This window comes from Puma concolor, chromosome A3 (genome assembly GCF_028749965.1).
Source record: "Puma concolor isolate L17-30 chromosome A3, mPumCon1.1.hap2, whole genome shotgun sequence".
In the NCBI taxonomy this organism is placed as follows: domain Eukaryota; kingdom Metazoa; phylum Chordata; class Mammalia; order Carnivora; family Felidae; genus Puma; species Puma concolor.
The window spans coordinates 66,810,850-66,831,663 of record NC_141669.1 but is presented as its reverse complement, the minus strand read 5'-3'; the positions used below and the strand labels follow the sequence as shown (position 1 = coordinate 66,831,663).

Below are 20,814 nucleotides of genomic sequence, written 5' to 3'. Positions count from 1 at the left end.
TCAGGTTGATAGCTCAAGAAAAGCATGGCAAACTTGGGACAAGTTTCCTATAATGACACCTTTAAAAAAAATTTTTTTTTAATGTTTTATTTTTGAGAGAGAGAGACAGAATGCAAGCAGGGGAGTGGCAAAGAGTGAGGGAAGAGGGAGGCAAAGCGTGAGGGAACTGCAAGATCATGACCTGAGCTGAAGTTAGATGCTCAACCTACTGAGACACCTAGGTGCCCCTATAATGATTTCTATAATGACTCTATTTAACATAAAAACTTTACTCTTCATAAATTTTTTCCTAATTCTTAACACAAGAGTGCAATTATCCTCTTTTCACCTCAAAACATCCAAATATCCTGAGATGAAAAAGCTCCACAAATTTCCAAGTCTACCAAAGCAACATATGAAAAAAGATCTAAGGACTTATTAGAGAAAGTAAATATACTGATGCATATAAGAGACTTTTTCTCCTAGAGCATGAGCGTACTTCTTTTATTTCTGAGTTCTCAACAGAGGAGCTGGGCTTAGGGAGACTGACACGCAAATGTAGGAGAAAGTTTAAGTAACAAGGTCATAAGAGCAGTTCAGATAAAATGCCATGGAAATTCAGAGGAAGGGAAATTCCTTCCCACTCCTGGGAGTAAAGGGGGTGGTGAAGACAGAATATAAGAAGAAATCATAAAAGTAGTGGCATTTGGACCTTCAAAGATGGGTAAGATTCAGATGGGGATAAAGGTATACAAAGTACAAAGGGAATAGAGTCGGAGAGAGAGAAATGTGTGGTATGCATATGGCCAACAGCAAAACTGGGAATGCAGACTAAAGCCAGATTATGGAAAGTCAAGGGAAGTGAATGTGCAGTACTGTCCTTTAGAAAGTAAGGCATCAGTTGTATGGAATAAATTTGAGAATAAAGACAAATTAGGGTGTTATTCTGAAGTCTACATGAAGAACTGAATTTAGATAGTGATGTTGAGACAGATGAGGGACAGGTGTAAGAGAGAGGAAGAACCACAAATAACTCTATAGTTTTAAATCTGTCATTAAGAAGATTAAGGCTCCTTTAACAAAAACTGGGAGCATGGAGAGGAATGGTTAATAAAAGGTCAGTTTTGTTAAGTTTGAGGTGTTTGAATACCCAGCTGGCAACTAAATCTGTGGGCCTACTACTCAGGAAAAATAGGACAGAAAACAGAAATTTGGTATTAGGGTAACTAAGGGTAACCATAGAAACAGAAGTAGAGCATGAGGTAGGGAGGGAAGAAGAATAATCAGATGTTACAAGGAAAGAATAAGAAGAAATCAGAGGAAGGGTGGCTGGCTGGCTCAGTCAGTGGAGTGTGCAACTCTTGATCTCAGGGTTGGGAGTTTGAGCCCCAAGTTGGGTGTAGAGATTACTTAAAAATAAAATCGTAGGAACAACAACAAAACAAAAACAAAAACAAAAAAAAAAAGAGGAAATAGGAGGATTCAACTTACACTGCAAATGAATAGTTTGCATATGTTTAAGAACAAAAGCAAAGCTACAGAAGCATTCACTATGTTATAGTATGTTTCTACATTATCTAGTATTATCCTTACAAGCTTCCTGGACTCTCTCCTAAATTTAACTCTCACTGACAGATTATATCAGACAGATCTGTCAATCCCACATACATCAAAGTATTTGTCTGGATATCAAGAGTGTTGCTCACTAAGCATTTCTGGTTTTCTCCTTTTTGTGGCACATGAGTTCTTTGCTTCCATGAAGTTGTATGTAGCTGTGTGATTTATTTTGGCCAATGAAATGTGAGCTAAGTGTCATGTGTAACTTCTGGGAAGACCTTCTAAAAGCCATTGTTCTGATTTGCCACCTGTCATTCTCACATTGCAATTAGCTTGAAAGTATCAAAATCAATTCTCTATCAGCCTGGGTCTCTGAGTGGCTCTGATAAGCACAGCCCCCTCTTGTCCAACTCTAACCCTCATTCATCAAATAGCAGTAAGGAAAAACAAACTACTGTTGTGATAAGCCACTATTTTAGGATTTTGTTACTATAACACAATCTGGGGTTGCCTGGGTGGCTCAGCTGGTTGGGTGTCTGACTTTTGATTTTGGCTCAGGTCATGAGCTCACAGTTCGTGAGATCAAGCCCTACATCGGGCTCTGTGCTGAGCATGGAGCCTGCTTGAAATTCTCTCTTTCCCTCTCTCTCTGCTCTTCCTTTGCTCTTGCTCCTCATTCTGAGTAAATATTAAAACAAAAAACGAAAAAAAAAGGAAAGAAAAGCTTTAAAAGAAAAACAAAACCCACAATCTAACCTTAACATTCTTAAAGTCAGTCAACTACTATGCTGAGTGGGTGCATAAAAAATTTACACTATCAGTAGGGTTCTCAACAAAAATGTTTTTTCCCACACTCCTATCCTACATCCTTACATTTGCTGCTTTAATTTTTTCCCCTTTTTAAGTGTCAAACACTATTACTTTCCCCTTTAAGTCTCAGAAGAGAGACTTTTCTCCTTTGAAAAAGAGATCACCAGTACTCAACATACTCCCAACATCCTTCTTCTCCATCTTACAACTTATCTTCACTCATTTCCATCATCTCTTTCAAAGAAAATGTCCCTATCCTACCATTTTCTGAGGTTAAAACTTCCATATGCACTTTTGATTTTATGTTTTCTGAAAGATATACACACACACACACACACACACACACACACACACACACACACAGAAATTATCTTTGCTCTTCTTATAATTTATTGCTCTCTGAGCCGTCAAACTTTTCAGAGAGGAGTTCTACTTTCTCATTATAAGGTGTTAAAAAAATAACTGTGTAATGTTTTTGTTGAAATTGTTTTTTCAAAGGTCAGCAATGACCTCAATGAAGAGTAAAATATATAGTTCTGTGGAATACCATGCAGTAATGAGGAGCAATAAACTAGCTGTATATTCAGCAACATGCACAGATTTAAAAAGTACAGTACAACTCAGTTGTTTAGCAAAAAATTAAACTTCTTGGACCAGGAGAGTGGCCAAATCTAATGCCCCTTCCAAAGGCGTTTGGCAGAAGTTTCCAAAGGCAGAAAAGCGTGAGTAAAAATCACTGGCAAATGGGTAGAAGAAAGAGTAACTAAGGGCAAAGGAATGAATAAATGGGTAAAGCAACAAGAAGCATCCAATATTAATACTACTACTACCTCAAGAAAGGATCAGAGCAAGAGATGACATTCTCTTAGCTCAATTTTATCAGATGCCTGGAAGGGTAAAAACCATATGTTTGCCAAGATCACCTATTCTTGGGACTTGACAAAGTTGAATGGAGGCCTGTAATTAAACCTGATGAGTTACACCACTCTGGGAGACATTTTGTCATATAATATAATGATACACTGAAACAATTGTTAGTGACCAAATTAATGATTCTAGTAATGTGCCGTACTTTTCAGATACATCTACTACCATACCACAATATGGTGTAATACTAGCATTGTTGATCCAACTACCCTATGTACATAAGCCTCATGGTAAAATTAGTATTGATGATTAAATGTATTAGGAGACTGAGTTAAAGGCTGCTCAACATGAATGCTGATAGAAAATGACTGGCAGGAGGAAGAAATGGATTTTGTAAACCACCAGTTAATTTCTATGTGAAACACTCCTGTACAAGTATATCATAAGGTACAAATTACAGATCAAGGAGGAAAATGAGTAATCAAATCAGTATAAAAATATAAAAGGTAAATCATGGCTTTATCAGACAAATTAGTTGTTTCTTAAATCCAGCTCTACTCCAGGACTGCTCCTCCAAATACTAGGCATATTCATACTGATAGTTGCTCTGTCATATAAATGCTATATTAAATACAGACATTTAGAGAAATATGATCATTTTGTTGTGAGAGTCTTGGCAATGGACCAAGGGGTGTCCTTTGCAATCAAGGATTAGTCTTGCCTAAAGGGATCTGGCCCTTGCCTAGCTCCTAAGAGGTAATCTCTAAGCACTCTGAATATCCTGTTTGATGTGTACCTGGGAGCCTTGGGCTATGCCAGATATGCTCTGTGTGGGTAACTAGGTGGTTTATAGTGGATGTCTTGGGCCACGTAGTATCAGCTGAACCTCTGGAGGTGCTGGAAACTGAAGTCTGCCACAGGGCAGTCAGCCTGCTTATAGGAATAACACCCAATAAAAATGCTGGACACAAAGGTTTAGGTAAGCTGTTCTGGTCAGCGATACTACGTGCAGGTTGCCACACATCAGTGCAGGGAGAAGAAAGTGCTGTCTGCCTAAGTATCCTAAAAAAGAAAACTGGAAGTTCATGCCTAGACCCCGCCCTATGTGCCTCTTCCTACTGGTAATTTTAATCTGTATCACTTTGTTGTAATAAACTGTAATGATGAATGTAACAGCTTTGTGGAGTTCTGTGAGTCTTTCTAGTGAATTAGTGAACCTGCCTGGTTGAGGGACCTCCTGAACTGCATGAGTGAAAACAGTAAGAAATAAATTTCAGCAAAAATTTCTAGGACAAATGTACAAAGTCTTTAAGAATACACGTATATCCAGAAACATATATTACACAGTACATTCTGAGGTGAGGGGAGGGGAGAAATGGAGTATGCATAACCTAATGTGATGATCACTGGAAAATATTATCTACCACACAAATTTATGTTCTAGAAGAAATGTATTCAACATTCTAGTTCTAAAGAAGATGTTTACCTTCTATTTTATTCACTTATTCTTTAAATATGTATGGAGTACACACATAACATGTGCCAGGTGCCATGCTGGTATACTGGAGGAGGGAGAATACAAAATACCACTTTTCAGGAATTTACAGTAAAAAGGTTAGTTTTTATATACTATTAATATTCTGAATGGTGTTATAAATGTTATAGAAAAGTAATCTTGTCCTTTTATTTTGAAAGTTTTATATCCTTTGTTATGCTTTCATTATTTTTATGGATCAGTTTTTTCCTCCATTTTGTGGATGAGTGCTTGCAGGATTCAAATTTATTGAATCTAGAACAGAGCAGCAAATATTAGTGGACTGCATATGTCTAAGTCTGCAATAGAGGTCATTTTTAGGTCTTACATTTCACTTCAAAGAAAACTTTGCAAACATAAAATTCAATCTCAATCTATGGAGCGCACACAAGAAAAAAAAGGTAAATATTAGGACCTTCTCATCATCACCATCTATAGGTTTAAAAATGGGAAAACATGACAGCAAAATAGGAGCAAACCAATCTGGATTATATTCTTATGTATATTTTACAAATTAAAGCAAAAATCATATTTAGCAGTGTTTTCCTCTATTCATCAATGGAAATTCTATTTAAAACCATATACTAATAATTCTCCCGTAATACATGATACACACATAGTAAAATATGAGGTGGAAAGAAACAAACCATCTACTTCCAGTTTAGCTTTGTGACCCAGAGCCATCCGTCAAATAAGCTTTATATGGAATGGGAAGATTCACATTATACTTTCTTGGGCTACCTTATTGCACTGTGTGGCACTGTTCCTAGGAGGACTAAGGAAAAAAATGACTGTGGTCAGATGCATAAACTAACTTAAGAACCTTCAGGGATCAGAATCACTAGAATGAAGAGCTGATAGAAGTGAAAATGACAATAGATAAAAAACACCGTAAGAGAGTATTATGCTAGGCAACCACTAAAACACAGTGATTCCATTTACAGAATAGTAGTTAAAATTAATGTTATGATTAACTTAAAATTCCAGTTACCAGATATTAGAGATAGTTTGCTTAAGGAGACATAATTACTAAATGTAATGTGGTATCTTGAATGGGATCCTGGAAGAGAAAACAGAAATCTGAATACAGTATGGCCTTTAGCTAATAAATGTATGACTAATAATAATGAATAATAATGTATGAATATTTGCTCATTAATTGTGACTACTGTATCCTAGTATAAGAGACTACTAATAGGAGAAAGTGCGAGAAGGTGTTAGGGAGGGGAGTACATAGAAACTCTGTATTTTCTACTCATATTTTCTGCAAATATGAAACTTCTAAAATAAAACCTTAATTAAAATAAGTTCCAGTTATCTGAGAGTTATCACCTCTTATATTCTGCTATACTGTAAGCTCTTTAAGAACTGAAGTCATGAACACTTTTGTTGCCTTCTTTAATTTTTAAAAAATACTTTTAATCTTTATTTATTTTTGAGAGAGAGAGAGTACGGGGGGGGGATGGGGGGGGTGAGGGAGGGCAGAAAGAAGGAGAAACAGAATCTGAAGCATGCTCCAGGCTCTGAAGTATCATCAGCACAGAGTCCAATGCAGGGCTCCAACCCACAGACCGGGAGATCATGACCTGAGCCACCTAGGCGCCCCTTTTTTTAAAAATTTTTAAAGTAAATTTCATGCCCAGCAGGAAGCCCAACTCAGGGCTTAACTCACAACCCTGAGATCAAGAGTTGAATGCTTAACCAACTGAACTATCCAGGCACCCCAGAAGTCATGAGCACTTTTGATGATTAGTGTCTGGCACACAGTATTCATAAACATTAGGCAAACAGGTGACCAAATATTAAGGAAAAACCTCAAGGATTTAGAACATAATTAATCTTTTTTTTGTTTTTTAAAATATCCTGACCTTTTATTATGAATATATACTATAAAAATCTAAAGTGGTAAAACATTCTCTCTCCACATTTTTTTAAAAGTTTATTTATTTATTTTGAGAAACAGAGAGAGAGGGATAGTGCGGAAAGGGGGAAGGCAGAGAGAGAGGCAGAGACAGAATCCCAAGTAGGCTTTGCTCTGTCAGCGCAGAGCTCAACATTGGGCTCAATCTCACAAACCATGAGATCATGACCCAAGCCTAAATCAAGAGTTGGAGGCTTACCAACTGAGCCACCCAGGCGCCTATCTCCACATCCTAATATATATCTTCAGGTAACAAGAAAAAAAAAATAAAAAATGCACACTTAAACATTATTAAAAAAAAAAAAAACAACAAAAAAACCTTACCTGACAAATTTTTTCCCAAATCTCGTCGCAGCCAGCTTTTTCCTGAAAACTTAGAGCCAGATCATAGTTCTCAGCCTCTGACCAAACAATTAATGTATCCTGTTTAAAAACAAAGATTTCTACATCACCATACTAGAAAAGCTAGAAAAGAAGTAACTACGAAGTATAAACAGAAATCAAGAGGACAGGAAACAGTACAGCGATGACAAATGCCCTCTGATAAGTGCAAATAATGCATACTCAATTGACATCATGTAACTGTATTTTGTTATCCATTGGAACTTTAGTAATATACTGGCAATGGAATAGCTTTGGTACTAAAATGATATTGAGCAATTTTCTAAAACAAAAAATATTAAAACGGGTTAGCGATCTGGTTCATGTACTAAGATCATGTTTAACAGAAAGTCTAGCCATTTTTGGCCAAACTGTAATGTAGACATTCTAATCATCTACATCTTTGGTTTCTAGAAAGTCAGCTATTTCACCCACTAACCACCTACCACCTACAACTTTATCTTTTCCTTTAACCTGGTTGTCAACTGGTTGCAAGCAGACTGACTAATAGCTGAGAACAATTTAGTTTAACCCTTTCTATTTTTGCCCCCCTCTCCTGAATCTGGAAAAGCCTTCAGGATATGAAGGAATTCAAAACAATGATGAAATGAAGATACCCTAAGTCCTACCAATAAGTTGTTTCTTATTGTTAATAAGTCTAGCACCTATTTCAGCAGCTTAGGTTGTAGAAAAATTAAGAACCCCAGGGTTACGTGTTTTTCTACAAATGTTCTTAATTGTATACCTACCAAAAAGTTAATTACACTTTTTGGAAAAAGCTGTCAACCCCTTTATTAAAACTAAAGTTTGGGTTTAAATTAAAACATGGACAAATTTAAACACAAAAATCATAATGCAACACTCAAATGAAATGCCAATTTTTAAAAGATATATAATAATTGAAGGTTAATATGGCTAAAACTTTGATTTTTAGAAAATACACACTTAAAAAAATACATGAGTTTATATCCCAATTGTCAAGTATATAATGTACAAAAATACCTTATAATTAAGAATTATTCACCTGACTAATACTTCTGATTATGATGTGATATGAAAAAAATGTAAAACTCAAAGTAAGCTGCAGATTTACAAAGTCTTCAGAATGAAAACACTTCAATACTTTGATAGCTCTAATCTGTAAGTGAAAATATCCTTCAACTAACCCAGGCCTTAGATTTTTTGTTGTGTGATCAGGTAAGAAGAACAGCTGGAAAGCTGTGTTCTCGCTTCTGCCTAGCTATGCTTCCTGGAAGTCAAATTTGCCACCAGGTATTCTAAAATTTCATCATGTGACTCCTTTCATTCAAAAACCTTCTGTGACTCCCACCATATACAAAAGAGGTTTTGAAATATTTTAAAAAATCCAGCAGAACTCTTTTTACAAACAAAATTTTACTAAGTATCTTTATGTAGAAAAAGATAAAGACAGAGCTCCTCTGGTTAAAGCACTAGGACACACATTCAGGCTCCATGTACTTTCCTCAACCCAAGTCAACTTCTTAGAGCTCTCCTCAAAACAGCTTCATGAATAATGATCTCCAAAACTTTTTTGTGTCTCTCAAATTACTTAAGCATTATATTCAGAAATACAATATCAGCAAACCAATACTTTACAAAATATACAGTAAAACAAATAAAAAGCCTTAAATAAAGATAAAATAAGCAGTATTTTTAAATGTTTGAACGGTTATGGTTCCATACCATTATTAGTTAACATTTTAAGACCCAGTATGTACCTAGAGCACAGTAAACCCACAAATGACAGTAGATACAAGCTCCTATTTAATGTCACCCTTTCAATAATTCTGAATTTTGGGGGAGGAGCAACTTCTTGTGAGATCTATTTACCACTGTTTCTGCATTGTCACCCGGCTCACAGATTAAACTAGGAGTATAAATGTTAGCTTTACCATTACCATGTTAATTTGCACTTTTATCACTGTTTTCAACCTTTTTTACGACATGTGTTCATTTTGTTAGGGTTACACGTCAGTTTAAATTCGTAAATAAAAACATCTGTGCATACCGGCTACTATAATTCACAGTAGTTACGGAACACTTTTCATGGAAGTGTTACCCTTAAAAGGTATCTCTACATATATTTTTTACTTCTGACCACTTATCAAATATTAGCAAAACTTAGTTTCTTTTTTTGATTAAAATATATAAGCAGGTTTCTTCTCAAATTTCCACACTTTATAATGTACATTCATTTTGGAGATCACTAGTACAACAGGATAAAATCCAAAATCCTTTATCCAGGTATCTAAGGCCCTTTCCAATTTGGTTTCAATCTATCTTCTGAAAGAAAGTCTAGGTAAGCAATGAAGTCTGATTTAAGGTAATTAATTGAGTCCCCTTCTTCACCATCATTTTCTTGTTTGTTTCTTCCCCAAGCCAGGCAAAACCCAGAAACTAAATGGGATTTATATTCAGAATCCTTTTTCAATGTAAAGAGGACTGACATTGAGAGATGGTTAAAAATTCAGACTCCCATGCTTCTCCCTCGGGAACAGGTCTGGGTGAATCCCAAGAATCCTTATTTTTTTTTTTTTTCAACGTTTATTTATTTTTGGGACAGAGAGAGACAGAGCATGAACGGGGGAGGGGCAGGGAGAGAGGGAGACACAGAATCGGAAAACAGGCTCCAGGCTCTGAGCCATCAGCCCACAGCCTGATGCGGGGCTCGAACTCACAGACCGTGAGATCATGACCTGGCTGAAGTCGGACGCTTAACCGACTGCGCCACCCAGGCGCCCCAAGAATCCTTATTTTTTTTTTTTTCAACGTTTATTTATTTTTGGGACAGAGAGAGACAGAGCATGAACGGGGGAGGGGCAGAGAGAGAGGGAGACACAGAATCGGAAACAGGCTCCAGGCTCTGAGCCATCAGCCCAGAGCCTGACGCGGGGCTCGAACTCACGGACCGTGAGATCGTGACCTGGCTGAAGTCGGATGCTTAACCGACTGCGCCACCCAGGCGCCCCAAGAATCCTTATTTTTAAGAAGGGCCTCAGGTTATTCTTTTGATAAGTCAAATATGAAAACATCACCTAAGCGCCTAAGTGTATCTCTGGTTGGCTGACAGAGGATGGGAAACTGCTATCACAGCAGGAACCTCCTAGCTGCATGAAATCTACTCAAAGTGAGTAGCAAATCCCATCCTTCCTTCTTCCCCTCCCAGAACCCTACTATCTCAGTCAAAAAATAACCGTAAGAAGTACTTCTTAGAATTGCTTGAGTATCATAGTAAAAGCTCTTAGGTGAGAGAGCACAAGGCTGGCACGAGACTAGTTAAAATAAAATACGTGTTAAATGGCAGAGTTTTCCACATATCCAAAAAGTCTCCCACATCCAAAAAGTCATGTTCAATTTTTGTAATAACGTCTGTTTTCAACCGCTGTGCTCTTTGTGTTCTAGGTTTTGCTCATTTGTGTGTAGCACACATATCTTTGGGACATTATTAATGCCTGTTTAAACCAAGAGAAGCTTAGAGTTTTCCTCTACCAACTAAACATTTAGTCACCACTATGTCCCTATGGAAATCAGATTTAAAATGAGCCTGCAGGGAGAACAGAAAAAGTCAGTTATACTTGGTTTGGTCCTTTAAAAAAATAAGAAAGGTGATTATGTCTAAGCCAAGATGGAAATAAGACATGAGCTAGAAAAGCTTGACAATTTAGCATTTACTGAATCAGATTTTCACAATGTTGTTTTATGAGAAATGCTCATTTTCAATCTTAAATATTAAAAACACATTCTTGAGGTGAATATTGTTTAAGCCAAAATTTCTTAATAATCCAAGGCCTAAATGACACTTTAGAATTCTATCTAAAACTTGGTGCTTAACATCTTTTCTAGGGAAAGGGTTATCAGTTTTTACATTATATTCACAAAGGCATTTGTGACACATTTAAAACAGTCTAACAAACCAATGGATTATTGGTTTGTTTTCCTCCCCAGTACATTAACATGAATAAACTCTGCTCATGAAATATTTGAGATCCTATTCCTTGTCAGACTAACCCTATCTTTGCCCCAACAGCTATGACAAAATTCAATACACACAGAGCTGAAGTTTTTCAAAAGGAATGGTATTTTTTAAGAAAAAGGAGAATAGAAATACCAGATTTGGAGAAATCAGTTTGCAGATTTAAAATCAATTTAGAAGTCTGAAAATGAGTGAGATTACCCAGACATATAGTGCAACATAACATCTAGCTCTCTAGTAGTTCCTAACAGTAGTTGACCCTAACTTGTTCTGAGATGGATTTTTAAACCATACTATCGTATATATAACATATAGTCCACGGTACACATGATGACGCTGCTAAAAAACAGTACTAAAATCTTCCTAAAATCTGTGATATATTTGGATATAATGGGAATAACCCCAGACTAGAATTAGGACCTGGGCATCACTCACAGTTTCACTGTCCGCTATTTCTGTGACTTTCAGCAAAATATTTAACCCCTTTGATTCTTCTTTCCTCATTGGAAAAGAGGATTATGATGAGATTATTATGACTATAGGTCTTTCATTGAGCTTATGTGTGAGGTACTATGCTAAAGCATTTTTTATACATTAATTCACAACTATTACATGATGTAGGTAGTACCTCCATTTAAAAGATAAGATTCAGAGAAAATCTGCTCAAAATTATAATAATGAAATAGATACCTTAAAAGTATTCATGTCCTTGATACTATGCCCCATAAAAAACGTGAACAATTCTAAAAGAACACAAAGTTCTTAACAACTTGCTTCCCAACCTTTTGCCCTGCAGCATTATATTTATGTAGGTTACCTGTCCGAACCTCTATATAAAATCCCTCACCATCTGATTTCCAAGGATTCCTTAGTCTCATTCCAAACCACCACCTAGAATATACCTGTACTCATGACTGCCCAATCTTTCCAACATAATAATTCATGTCCTCCACTTGTGCTCCTGATCTATAGCCAGAGTGGGCTCTATTCATTACACATTCATGCTATTATCTTAACTCAGCATTCAATATTATAGAAATATCCCTTACATTATATACTATACTCCTTACGTTAGTCTATTCCCCACAGTGCCTCTCAGGTAAAACCCCAAATCCCTAATTTTATTGGTTTATTCTGCCAACTAAGAGATACATTGTGACAGTTTTCACCTCTACATTTAAAAAAACCTTTTTTTAATGTTTTTTCATTTTTGAAAGAGACACAGTTCAAGCAGGGGTGCGGCAGAGAGAGGAGGACACAGAATCTGAAGCAGGCGCCAGGAGCTGAGCTGTCAGCACAGAGTCCAACACGGGGCTCAAACTCACGGACCGTGAGATCATGACCTGAGCCAAAGTTGGACGCTTAACTGAGTCACCCAGGCACCCCTCACCTCTAACTTTAAAAAAATTTTTTAATGTTTATTTTTGAGAGAGAGAGAAAGAGAGTGTGAGTGAAAGGGCAGAAAGAGAGGGAGATACAGGGTCTGAAGCAGGCTCCAGGCTCTTAGGAACTGTCAGCACAGAGCCTGATGTGGGGTTCAAACCCACTAACTGAGATCATGACCTGAGCCGAAGCTGGATGCTTAACCAACTGAGCCACCCAGGGACCTATCACCTCTACCTTTAGCACAGATGTTCTTCTAACTACAACCTAGAAATAGTCTCAATCTTTCACTTGCAGGATATGAACAGCCATTCATTGACCCTCCTCTTGTTAGCAAAATTCTATTCTCCCTTGGTTTCAAGACAACACATTTTTCTGATTTTCTACTCTTCCAATTGAGTATTCTTCCTCTTAACTAGACCTTCTTCCTAATTACCAAACACCTAACCCAGCAGCATACCCTGTCAATTCTATCTTCAATACGTATCTCAAACCCATCCACCTCTTTCTATCTCCACTGACCCATTCAACATTATCTCTTGCTTGAATTATATTGTAATCTCTCAGCTACTCTACCAGTTATTGCACCTCTTCAATTCCACACATTTTTGCTTTAGTTTGGATCATGTCACTGCTCTGCTGAAAATTTTCAAAAACTTTCAAATGCACTTTAAAAATCTAAACCAGTTAGTTACAAACCCGTAAGCAGCACTCAACCAAGTATTATTGGATGAATGAATAAATGTGGACAATTCAACAAGGATCGGTCTTATGCTTTATTCTTTTCTTGATTTCTATCTACTCCCTTGAAAGAGGTCCCCTCTTACAGCTAAAAGTAGCAATGATTCTCAAATTAGAATCTTTCATACCAACTCTTACTGTCTCTAGTTCAGTTGTTCATTTTAAGACATTTACAATTATCTTATCATTTCAAAGCCTAAGTCGGGGGAAGAGAAGGTATAAAACAGTATATAGTATGCTACCAATTATGCCAGTAAAAGGGAAAATATATATGTGATTGCATGCCTACTCATTCACACACGCATAAGACCTCTAGGAAGATATGCAAGAAACTGGTAACACTGGTGGCCTCTAGCAACGGAAAGCATATGGATGGAGTCCAGGGTGGGAGAGACTTCACCAAATACTTTCTGAATTTTTAACAATGTGACTGTATTATCTACCCAAAATAGTTTTTTGTTCTTTTTTTTTAAATAAACAAGCAAATAACCAAATCATTAATGTAAACCTTTCTTCTCAACTTCTCAGTTCCTGGAGAGAACCATCATTTTCCTGGCCCAAGACTCTATAAACACTTCTAGTGACCCTTGATTCCTTCTCTTTCATATTTAATCATTCACCAAATCTTCCAGCACTTTCTTGGAAATATACTAGAGCTCTTTTTCTTCTTTCTAATTCCATTTACTATACTGCAACAGACTTTAATTTTTTCTGCATCTGAATTATAGTAAATAGTCTTGCTACTCCAAAGCTGTTTCCCTTTCCACCCCCAATTCATTATCCACGACACTGCCACACTTGCTTCCCAAACACGGTATCACTTTCATCATGTTAAACCCCCTCCTCAAGAATCTATAATAGCTCCTGTTTGTTTAGCTAAACAAATGTAAAAATAAGAAACCTCTGCTGCAAAGAGGCTTAATAACTTTTGTGTCAGGTGTACCATTTCCTTCAGCAGACAGGACCAGGGAGAGTGAAATTTTTCTTAATGATTCTAGCTCAAATCTTCCTTCTTTAATTTTCTACTGCCCGAGTCTGTGGGATAAATTGTTTTTATAAATTTTGTGTTGGCACATACATGCTGTATAATCTCAGTCAAGAAACTTGACCTTTCTGGGCCTTAACTGCCTTATCTGTGGAATGCTTTCAATAAGGACTAGATTAAAACCATTTATCAGTTGTTTTATTATCATAAGGTAAATGTTTCACCTGTTATTATCTTGTCTCCCAAAAAACCCATGGGGACTTCCTTACACTTCTTTCTTAAACCCAATTAACACCCAATGGTATTACATATAAAAGGGTACACATCCCTATGACTCTGCTTTTGATTTAGTCAACATCAGTAGGGCTGATTCTAAATAACTTAAAGTTTTCATATGTATCATCAGGCACTTTATTTCATGTTCTACTGCCTACAGTAATCAAGAAAGTGTTGTGAATCAATGATGACCTATTGATATGGGGTCATTTCACATTCAACTCAACGCATTCTAACTTATTTTGAGCCCATAAATCAGAACCTGGCTCATTTTAGAACTGTGTAATGTTAAAAAAAGAATGTTAAATAATTTTCTTTGAATTTATCCAATGCATTCTGTAGCAATACGTCCTATAAACTATGACATGTCATTCACTCTAGTCTTTTTAAAATTAAAAACCCACTACTGATCAATATATTTCATATAAATTTTGGAAATGAATACTTTTCTGGGCCAATTTATTGAATAACTTAAATGATGACATTAAAAAATAAAATTCTAATGAACACAGAAAAACATCTATGTGTTTGGAAATCTCAATTTGTATAATCTGGCAAAAAGTACAAAATGAACAATGTTTTTGTGAAAAAATGAAAAACCATTATGTACAACAAACTAAGTTTAAAACAATCCCTAAATTGCTCATTGATTCTATTAGAAAAGTGTACTCAATTTAAACAAAAATAAAGAAAATAAAACAAGTGACCCTATTTACACATTTTTCAATTTTAGATACAGAGCTTTTCCATATTACTGTCAGTGCCAGTGTTCTCTTATACTTTAATGTTCTTTAGTAAAAGTAATTCACTTAGAAAAAGGTTCTTAAAAATCCTAACGTTATATATTTAAACGTGATGAATTATTTTCCCAACAGCATGAATTTTTTAAAATAAGTACTTTTTTCTCCAATACTTTAGCTTTCTAGGAGAGTAATATTACAAAGAAAGATATGTTTTAAAGTTTCTAATGAACCATCATGTATTTCTGGACTAATGTTGGAGGACTATTTTATACACAAACCACTATCACATGTGATCTTTTCAATAGCAACAACAGTTAAAGAATCTTATACACAATCTGAAAAGAATCCACATTATAATTAATTTGTAGGGAGTCACATTAAAAACATAGTTCCTGAATATTTTATATTCATACAGATAGGAGGGAAAAAGATTACAAATTGGAATTTCTTTGCCCACAAGCAAAGCAGCAAAAAAAAAAAAAAAAAAAAAAAAAAAAAAGTACAAAACAAAAAAGGTAACTATCTGGTAAAATTCAGTGCAAAGACAATCATCTGCTTGGCTGACTTAGAAATTAAATTTACTTAAGTATCCAAGTTGTAGGAAACATTTTCAAGTGTTCAATACAGGACAAATGTTTGGTTCTCCATCACAAAGACACATAATATTTTCTAAGCAATAAGAAAAAAACATTAATATTGAAAAATTAAGTATTTCAAAGAAGTGGTTAAGAATATATTGCACATGCAAAACAACAGTTTAACAGTAAGATTTTTACTAATAACGAGCTGTGCAACAGACATGTTGTCACTCCTCCAACTGTGAAGTATTTATTTCTGGGCTTCCAAATTTTCACTGACCTTGAAGAAAGTAGGTATTGATGGTGTGAATATAATCCTAAAGTAACTTATCTTTTCCTAGAAAACTCTCTGCCACATTCATTTTACACACCACACCATACCCACACCCACCTAGAAATAATCTAAATGTCTAATATAGAATACTACACAGTTAAAAAAAAAAAAAAAAAACAACCCGAAAAACTAGATCTGCATTGTTAATATCAACAAATCTTCAAATTAACTGTTGAATGAAAAATGAAAATCCAGAGTACATGTAAGAGTATGAGATCAACTGTATCAAGTTTAAAAACACATAAAAGACTACATATTATTTATGAGTACATACATATGCAGAAAAGGTATATAAGCATGTACAGAAATAATACATCAATTTCAGAACAGTGGTTACCTACAGTTAGGAAGGAGAATGGATAGAATGAGATGGGGGTACAAAGGGGACTTTAACTCTATCCACAATGTTGAACATTACAAAGATTTGAAACAAATATGGTATAATGTTAACACTTTAAATCTGGTGGTTATACGGACACACATCATATTTTCTGTACTTTTCAGTTTTGAAATATATAATAATAAAAATGCAAATATTCACAAAAGAAAAGGTTCAAGCACTGCTGCCAAACCAGATTAAATACCTGGGCACACTAAAAAAAAACACAGGTTTTTCTCTTCCCAATAAAACAATAAATATTAATAGAAAACGTTACATGACTGGCAATATACACTTTTATAAAGTATCACACCACTGCTTATATTAAAAATATAGAATTAAAGAACAGGATTTAAATGCTTCTACTTCAAAAACTCTACTTTTGCTGGAGTCAAACGATCAAATTTCACACCACAAACAGGTTTTCCTCGCTTTAAAGAGTGTCCCTTTGAATTTTCTTATATGCCATTTTCTTTAAATGTGATTGAGAATAAAAAGGCTTAGTGTACAGGGTATAAAAGATACCTGGCTATCTGTAGTTAAATAAGACTAATGAATACACTATATTCTAACATAAACTAACACTGGCTCAATGAAGGTAATAAATTACTGCCAGTACAAAAACTTTCACTTTTGTGTCAAACTTTTGACCTACCAGGGAAATACAGTGTGTAATTCTGTTTACCAAACATGTTTTATCTTATCAGGAAAATTTTCCCATCTTTGTAACATTAATACTTTCTTGATCACAGATGAAGTCTTTCAAATTAAAGATAAACTACTTGCCTGTTGTTTTTGATATGCAGTGTTTGGATTTATCTTTGATTCCAAGAGTAGTGATCCTGAAAGATAAAAAATAATATTTATAAGTTTCAATTTATAAAACCTGATTAAAGTATCAGAATATAAATTAATAAAAAAAACAAAACTTCTGTTCTCTTCCCTTATCTAGAAATGTGAAGTAATCAAATGTATTATGATTCACATTTTTCTCTCCAGATCTGGGCTTCATATTTAATTTAGAACACACCATCTTATCCCCATATGCCCTTAAAGGAAAAAAATTCTCTTAGGATCAACATTCAGACCCAAAATGTAAGGAGGCTAGATGTCCATTCAAGTTTTATTCAAATGAAAATTTTAAGATCTAAATGACTACTTGAAGCCAAACTCTTTTTAACAAAGTTATTTTATTGCTTTTCCATTTTAACAAATAAAACAAATTACAAAGGACAACAGGAATCTAGGTAGTACATAAATTACAGAACTGCATTTATCCTTTTCTCCTTAACAAAAGGAAGGACACTTCATGTAGAAATAAACGTCCACAACTATTTAAAATAATAGGGAAAGTGCGAGAGTTCAAAACACAGTAAATCTAAGATTGTTATTTTTCTACTATCTGGACACAGCTGGTCAAACCGAGGCGTTCAGATTACAACGAGAATGGTTTTAATTACGACTCTACATTTTATAATTTAAAAATACTTCACATGACTCCTACAAAAAAATCAACGGATAAACGTTTACAATCTGCTCTGGTGTCCTAACTTGTTTAGGTTGTAAAGTATCCACTTTTTCATGGCAACCTCTACAAAGGCAGCCTGGAGGGATCCCCGACATAGATATGCTTGTGCGTGCATGTATCGTGGCAACAGTCTGCAATAACTGCAGGAAAAGGTGCCTTTTGGTTTTCCCTAGCACCTGTCGACTGGGGCGAACGGGATTCGTTAGTAAAATGGGTTAAAAACAACAACAACAACAACAACACTGAGAAAGTAAAGTTTTACTAAGACTTTTGAAATAGACAAATAATTGGGTAAGAAAGCAAAAATTAAGTGCGGGGGGGGGGGGTGTCGTCAGCTCCCTAGGGCGAGTAAATAACTACTCTGTCTTCTCATTACTTCCTCTCTTCTCACTCGCCCCTTTTCAAAAGAGGCGAGACTGGAGAGGAAGGGGTCAAATCCTTAATAGGGATAGGAGGCGGGGGAACAGCATCAGCGTCTGACTGAGGGTAAATCCGGACAAAGTAGTTTGTTTTTACCGTACACAAGTGCAGGCACAAAACCAATGCGCTGTCCCAAGATGTGGCAGTAACTAACAGTACCCGGCCCAGGGCCTAAACACCAGGGCTTTGCCCAAACCGGAGGCACTGACTGTCCCCTATTCTATGTTCCAATAACCTTACCGTCGGACTCAGCCCGAACCAGCAGCGACATCCCCTTGAGCTCCTCTACGTAAGTAGAGGAGACGTGCCCGGTGCCTCGGTCGTCCCATTGACGGTCTTCGTTGAGGGTATAGACCTTCACTCGCCGCCGCGTATCCGACATGGTGGCTGCTGTCTCCACCGCTCCAGCCGCTGCCTCCTCGCTCACGTCGTCCGCGCCCCTCACTCTTGAGAGACGGTGGCGGCGGAGGCGGCAGCGGCGGCGGCGGCTCCAGAGAGGCCCGAGTTCACCATGGCTCCCAAGGTTCAGCCGCGGGAAGGGGCAACAAGAGTCACCGAGACCTCTCCGCCCGGAGACCCGGTAACCTCTCACTTCACCCCCGCACACACCCACCCTCCCTCCCTTTGCCCCCCAGAGCTCGCTCGCTCTCCCGCCGCCGCCGCCGCCGCGGTAACTACTACAGATCCGCCATCTTGTAACCCGATTCTCTAAGCCTTTCTCTTCCTCCTCCAGCAGACTCGCACGGGCTGTCCTAGCAGGGGCTACGGCGGCCGACGAGTCCAACACGCTGCACTTCTGCTTTCCGCACGCTCTTCCGAGCCCGCAGTGCTCGGTGTTCTCGCGAGGTGGTTTACTGGACCGAAGTGGGAGGGTCTACGTGCAACTTCCTCTTCTCTCGGCCTTGCCTGATGGCGCGGGATCTCGGCCGGGTGGTCGGCTCTCGCGAGTTCTCTGTCCCCTTTAGTGCCGCGAGACTGCTTTCTGAGCTAGCGGCGAGAGCCGAGTTTTGGGTTTTTCTTGAAGTGGTTGCGGGCTACCCTGAGGGTGTGACAAGCCGTGGGACCCAGCTCTGAGGAAAAAGTAGAGCAAACTTGGGAGGTACGCATCCTCGGGCGGGACTAACCCTAAGCAAGAGGGAAGGAAATGTGCTCGCACTCTTAATTGGAAGCTAACCCTGTCAGCCTATGGGAGAAAAACAGTTTAAATTTCTGTGAACATGTAGGAACAGTGGTCTCTTTAAGGAGACCCGAAACCCACCAAAACTTATTATGGAATCTGTTAAAGTTAAGCATCTCCTCAGGAAGTGTTCTGTGGATCTCCAGGCAATTATAACGTGCGTGGTACGGAGTGTGTTGACAAATTCCTATTTCCCGCCAAAGCGTTTCACTGTTAGGCTTTTGGTAGCTGGCCATTGAAAAGCATCCTTTCCCCCTCACGAAAATACAGTGGCCTTTCCGTGTTTCTAAGCTCGGAAAAGAAATCTTCAGAGAAGTTGAGGGAAGTGGCGCGGACCTACGTTCCTAACACATCTAAAATAATTGTTTTGATATTTTTGAGTTTTTCTTACGGGCATTTCTTGCGTTATCTATCGGGAGGTCTTCTGCGCTGAATAAGCGGAAGGTGAATTCTCTCGGCATTCACATTGATTGTCAAACCAGCCATTTGCTGGGCAGTCGTTTATTTCGGTCCACGTTCGTTCTCGATGGAATCCTTTTATTCGTTTTTAAAGCCTTTCTCAGCTTGTTCTGTCTTTAGTTCTTTCTAACCCATTAGTCTGAAAAGTGAAAAACAGACGAATTGCACACGTAGCCCCTTTGGCGCATCTTGGGAGTTGTCGTCAGTACTTACCTGTGGTTTTGACAAGATCTTCTACGTAGACACCCTTCGGAGGTGCACTAAAAACGTGAGAAGTCTTAGGAAGAACAGACGCCTGATACAAAATAAATTCTAATTGCAAAATCTGAATACATAGGATTTTTTTTTTTAATCTGAAGGAGACCTCAGAAAATGTACTTGAATTAAGTAGTTATATGTAATAATAGGACCCGTTAATTGCTGTGATTGATGTGGACAAAATGCATTTTGAGCCCAGAGGAAATAATATTTCTGTCATGGGTCAAAGAAAGCTTCACAGAAGTTTTGAACCAGATGTTAGAGGATCCCTGAATGGGAATTTGCATTTTGGCTTGGGAAGGTGTTCAAGGCTGAGAGGACAGGAGGAACAAAGTCATTATATGTTACTGGCCTAAAAGAACTTCTCTGTAAGTAATATATAAGTTAAAGGAATGACAACTATGAAGAAGTCTCTTTAATACTATATGTGTCAAGGTTAATGGCCCTACTAACTCTGGATAAAACGGCGAAATAATAGTTATTTCCTGTATTTACTCAATCATTCCTAGT

General features: G+C 37.2%; 1 protein-coding gene across 5 annotated transcripts in view; it reads right to left on the bottom strand.

Annotated features, from left to right (window-relative positions):
• PPP4R3B (protein phosphatase 4 regulatory subunit 3B) overlaps positions 1-19,233 on the bottom strand; it is a 64,133-nt gene extending 44,900 nt beyond the window's left edge. For 2 of the 5 annotated variants that reach the window (XM_086701071.1, XM_086701073.1), the window contains exons 1-3: positions 18,651-19,233; positions 17,249-17,304; positions 6,993-7,091 (exon numbers count right to left, since the gene is read on the bottom strand). In XM_086701071.1, coding sequence (XP_086557197.1) covers positions 6,993-7,091; positions 17,249-17,304; positions 18,651-18,792 — 297 coding nt within the window. In that variant the 5' untranslated portion in view covers positions 18,793-19,233. Of the gene's footprint in view, positions 1-6,992; positions 7,092-17,248; positions 17,305-18,650 lie in introns of those variants that run through there. The other 3 variants (XM_086701072.1, XM_025931981.2, XM_086701074.1) reach the window with 3 other exon arrangements.
• Between the last annotated feature and the right edge of the window lie 1,581 nt (positions 19,234-20,814).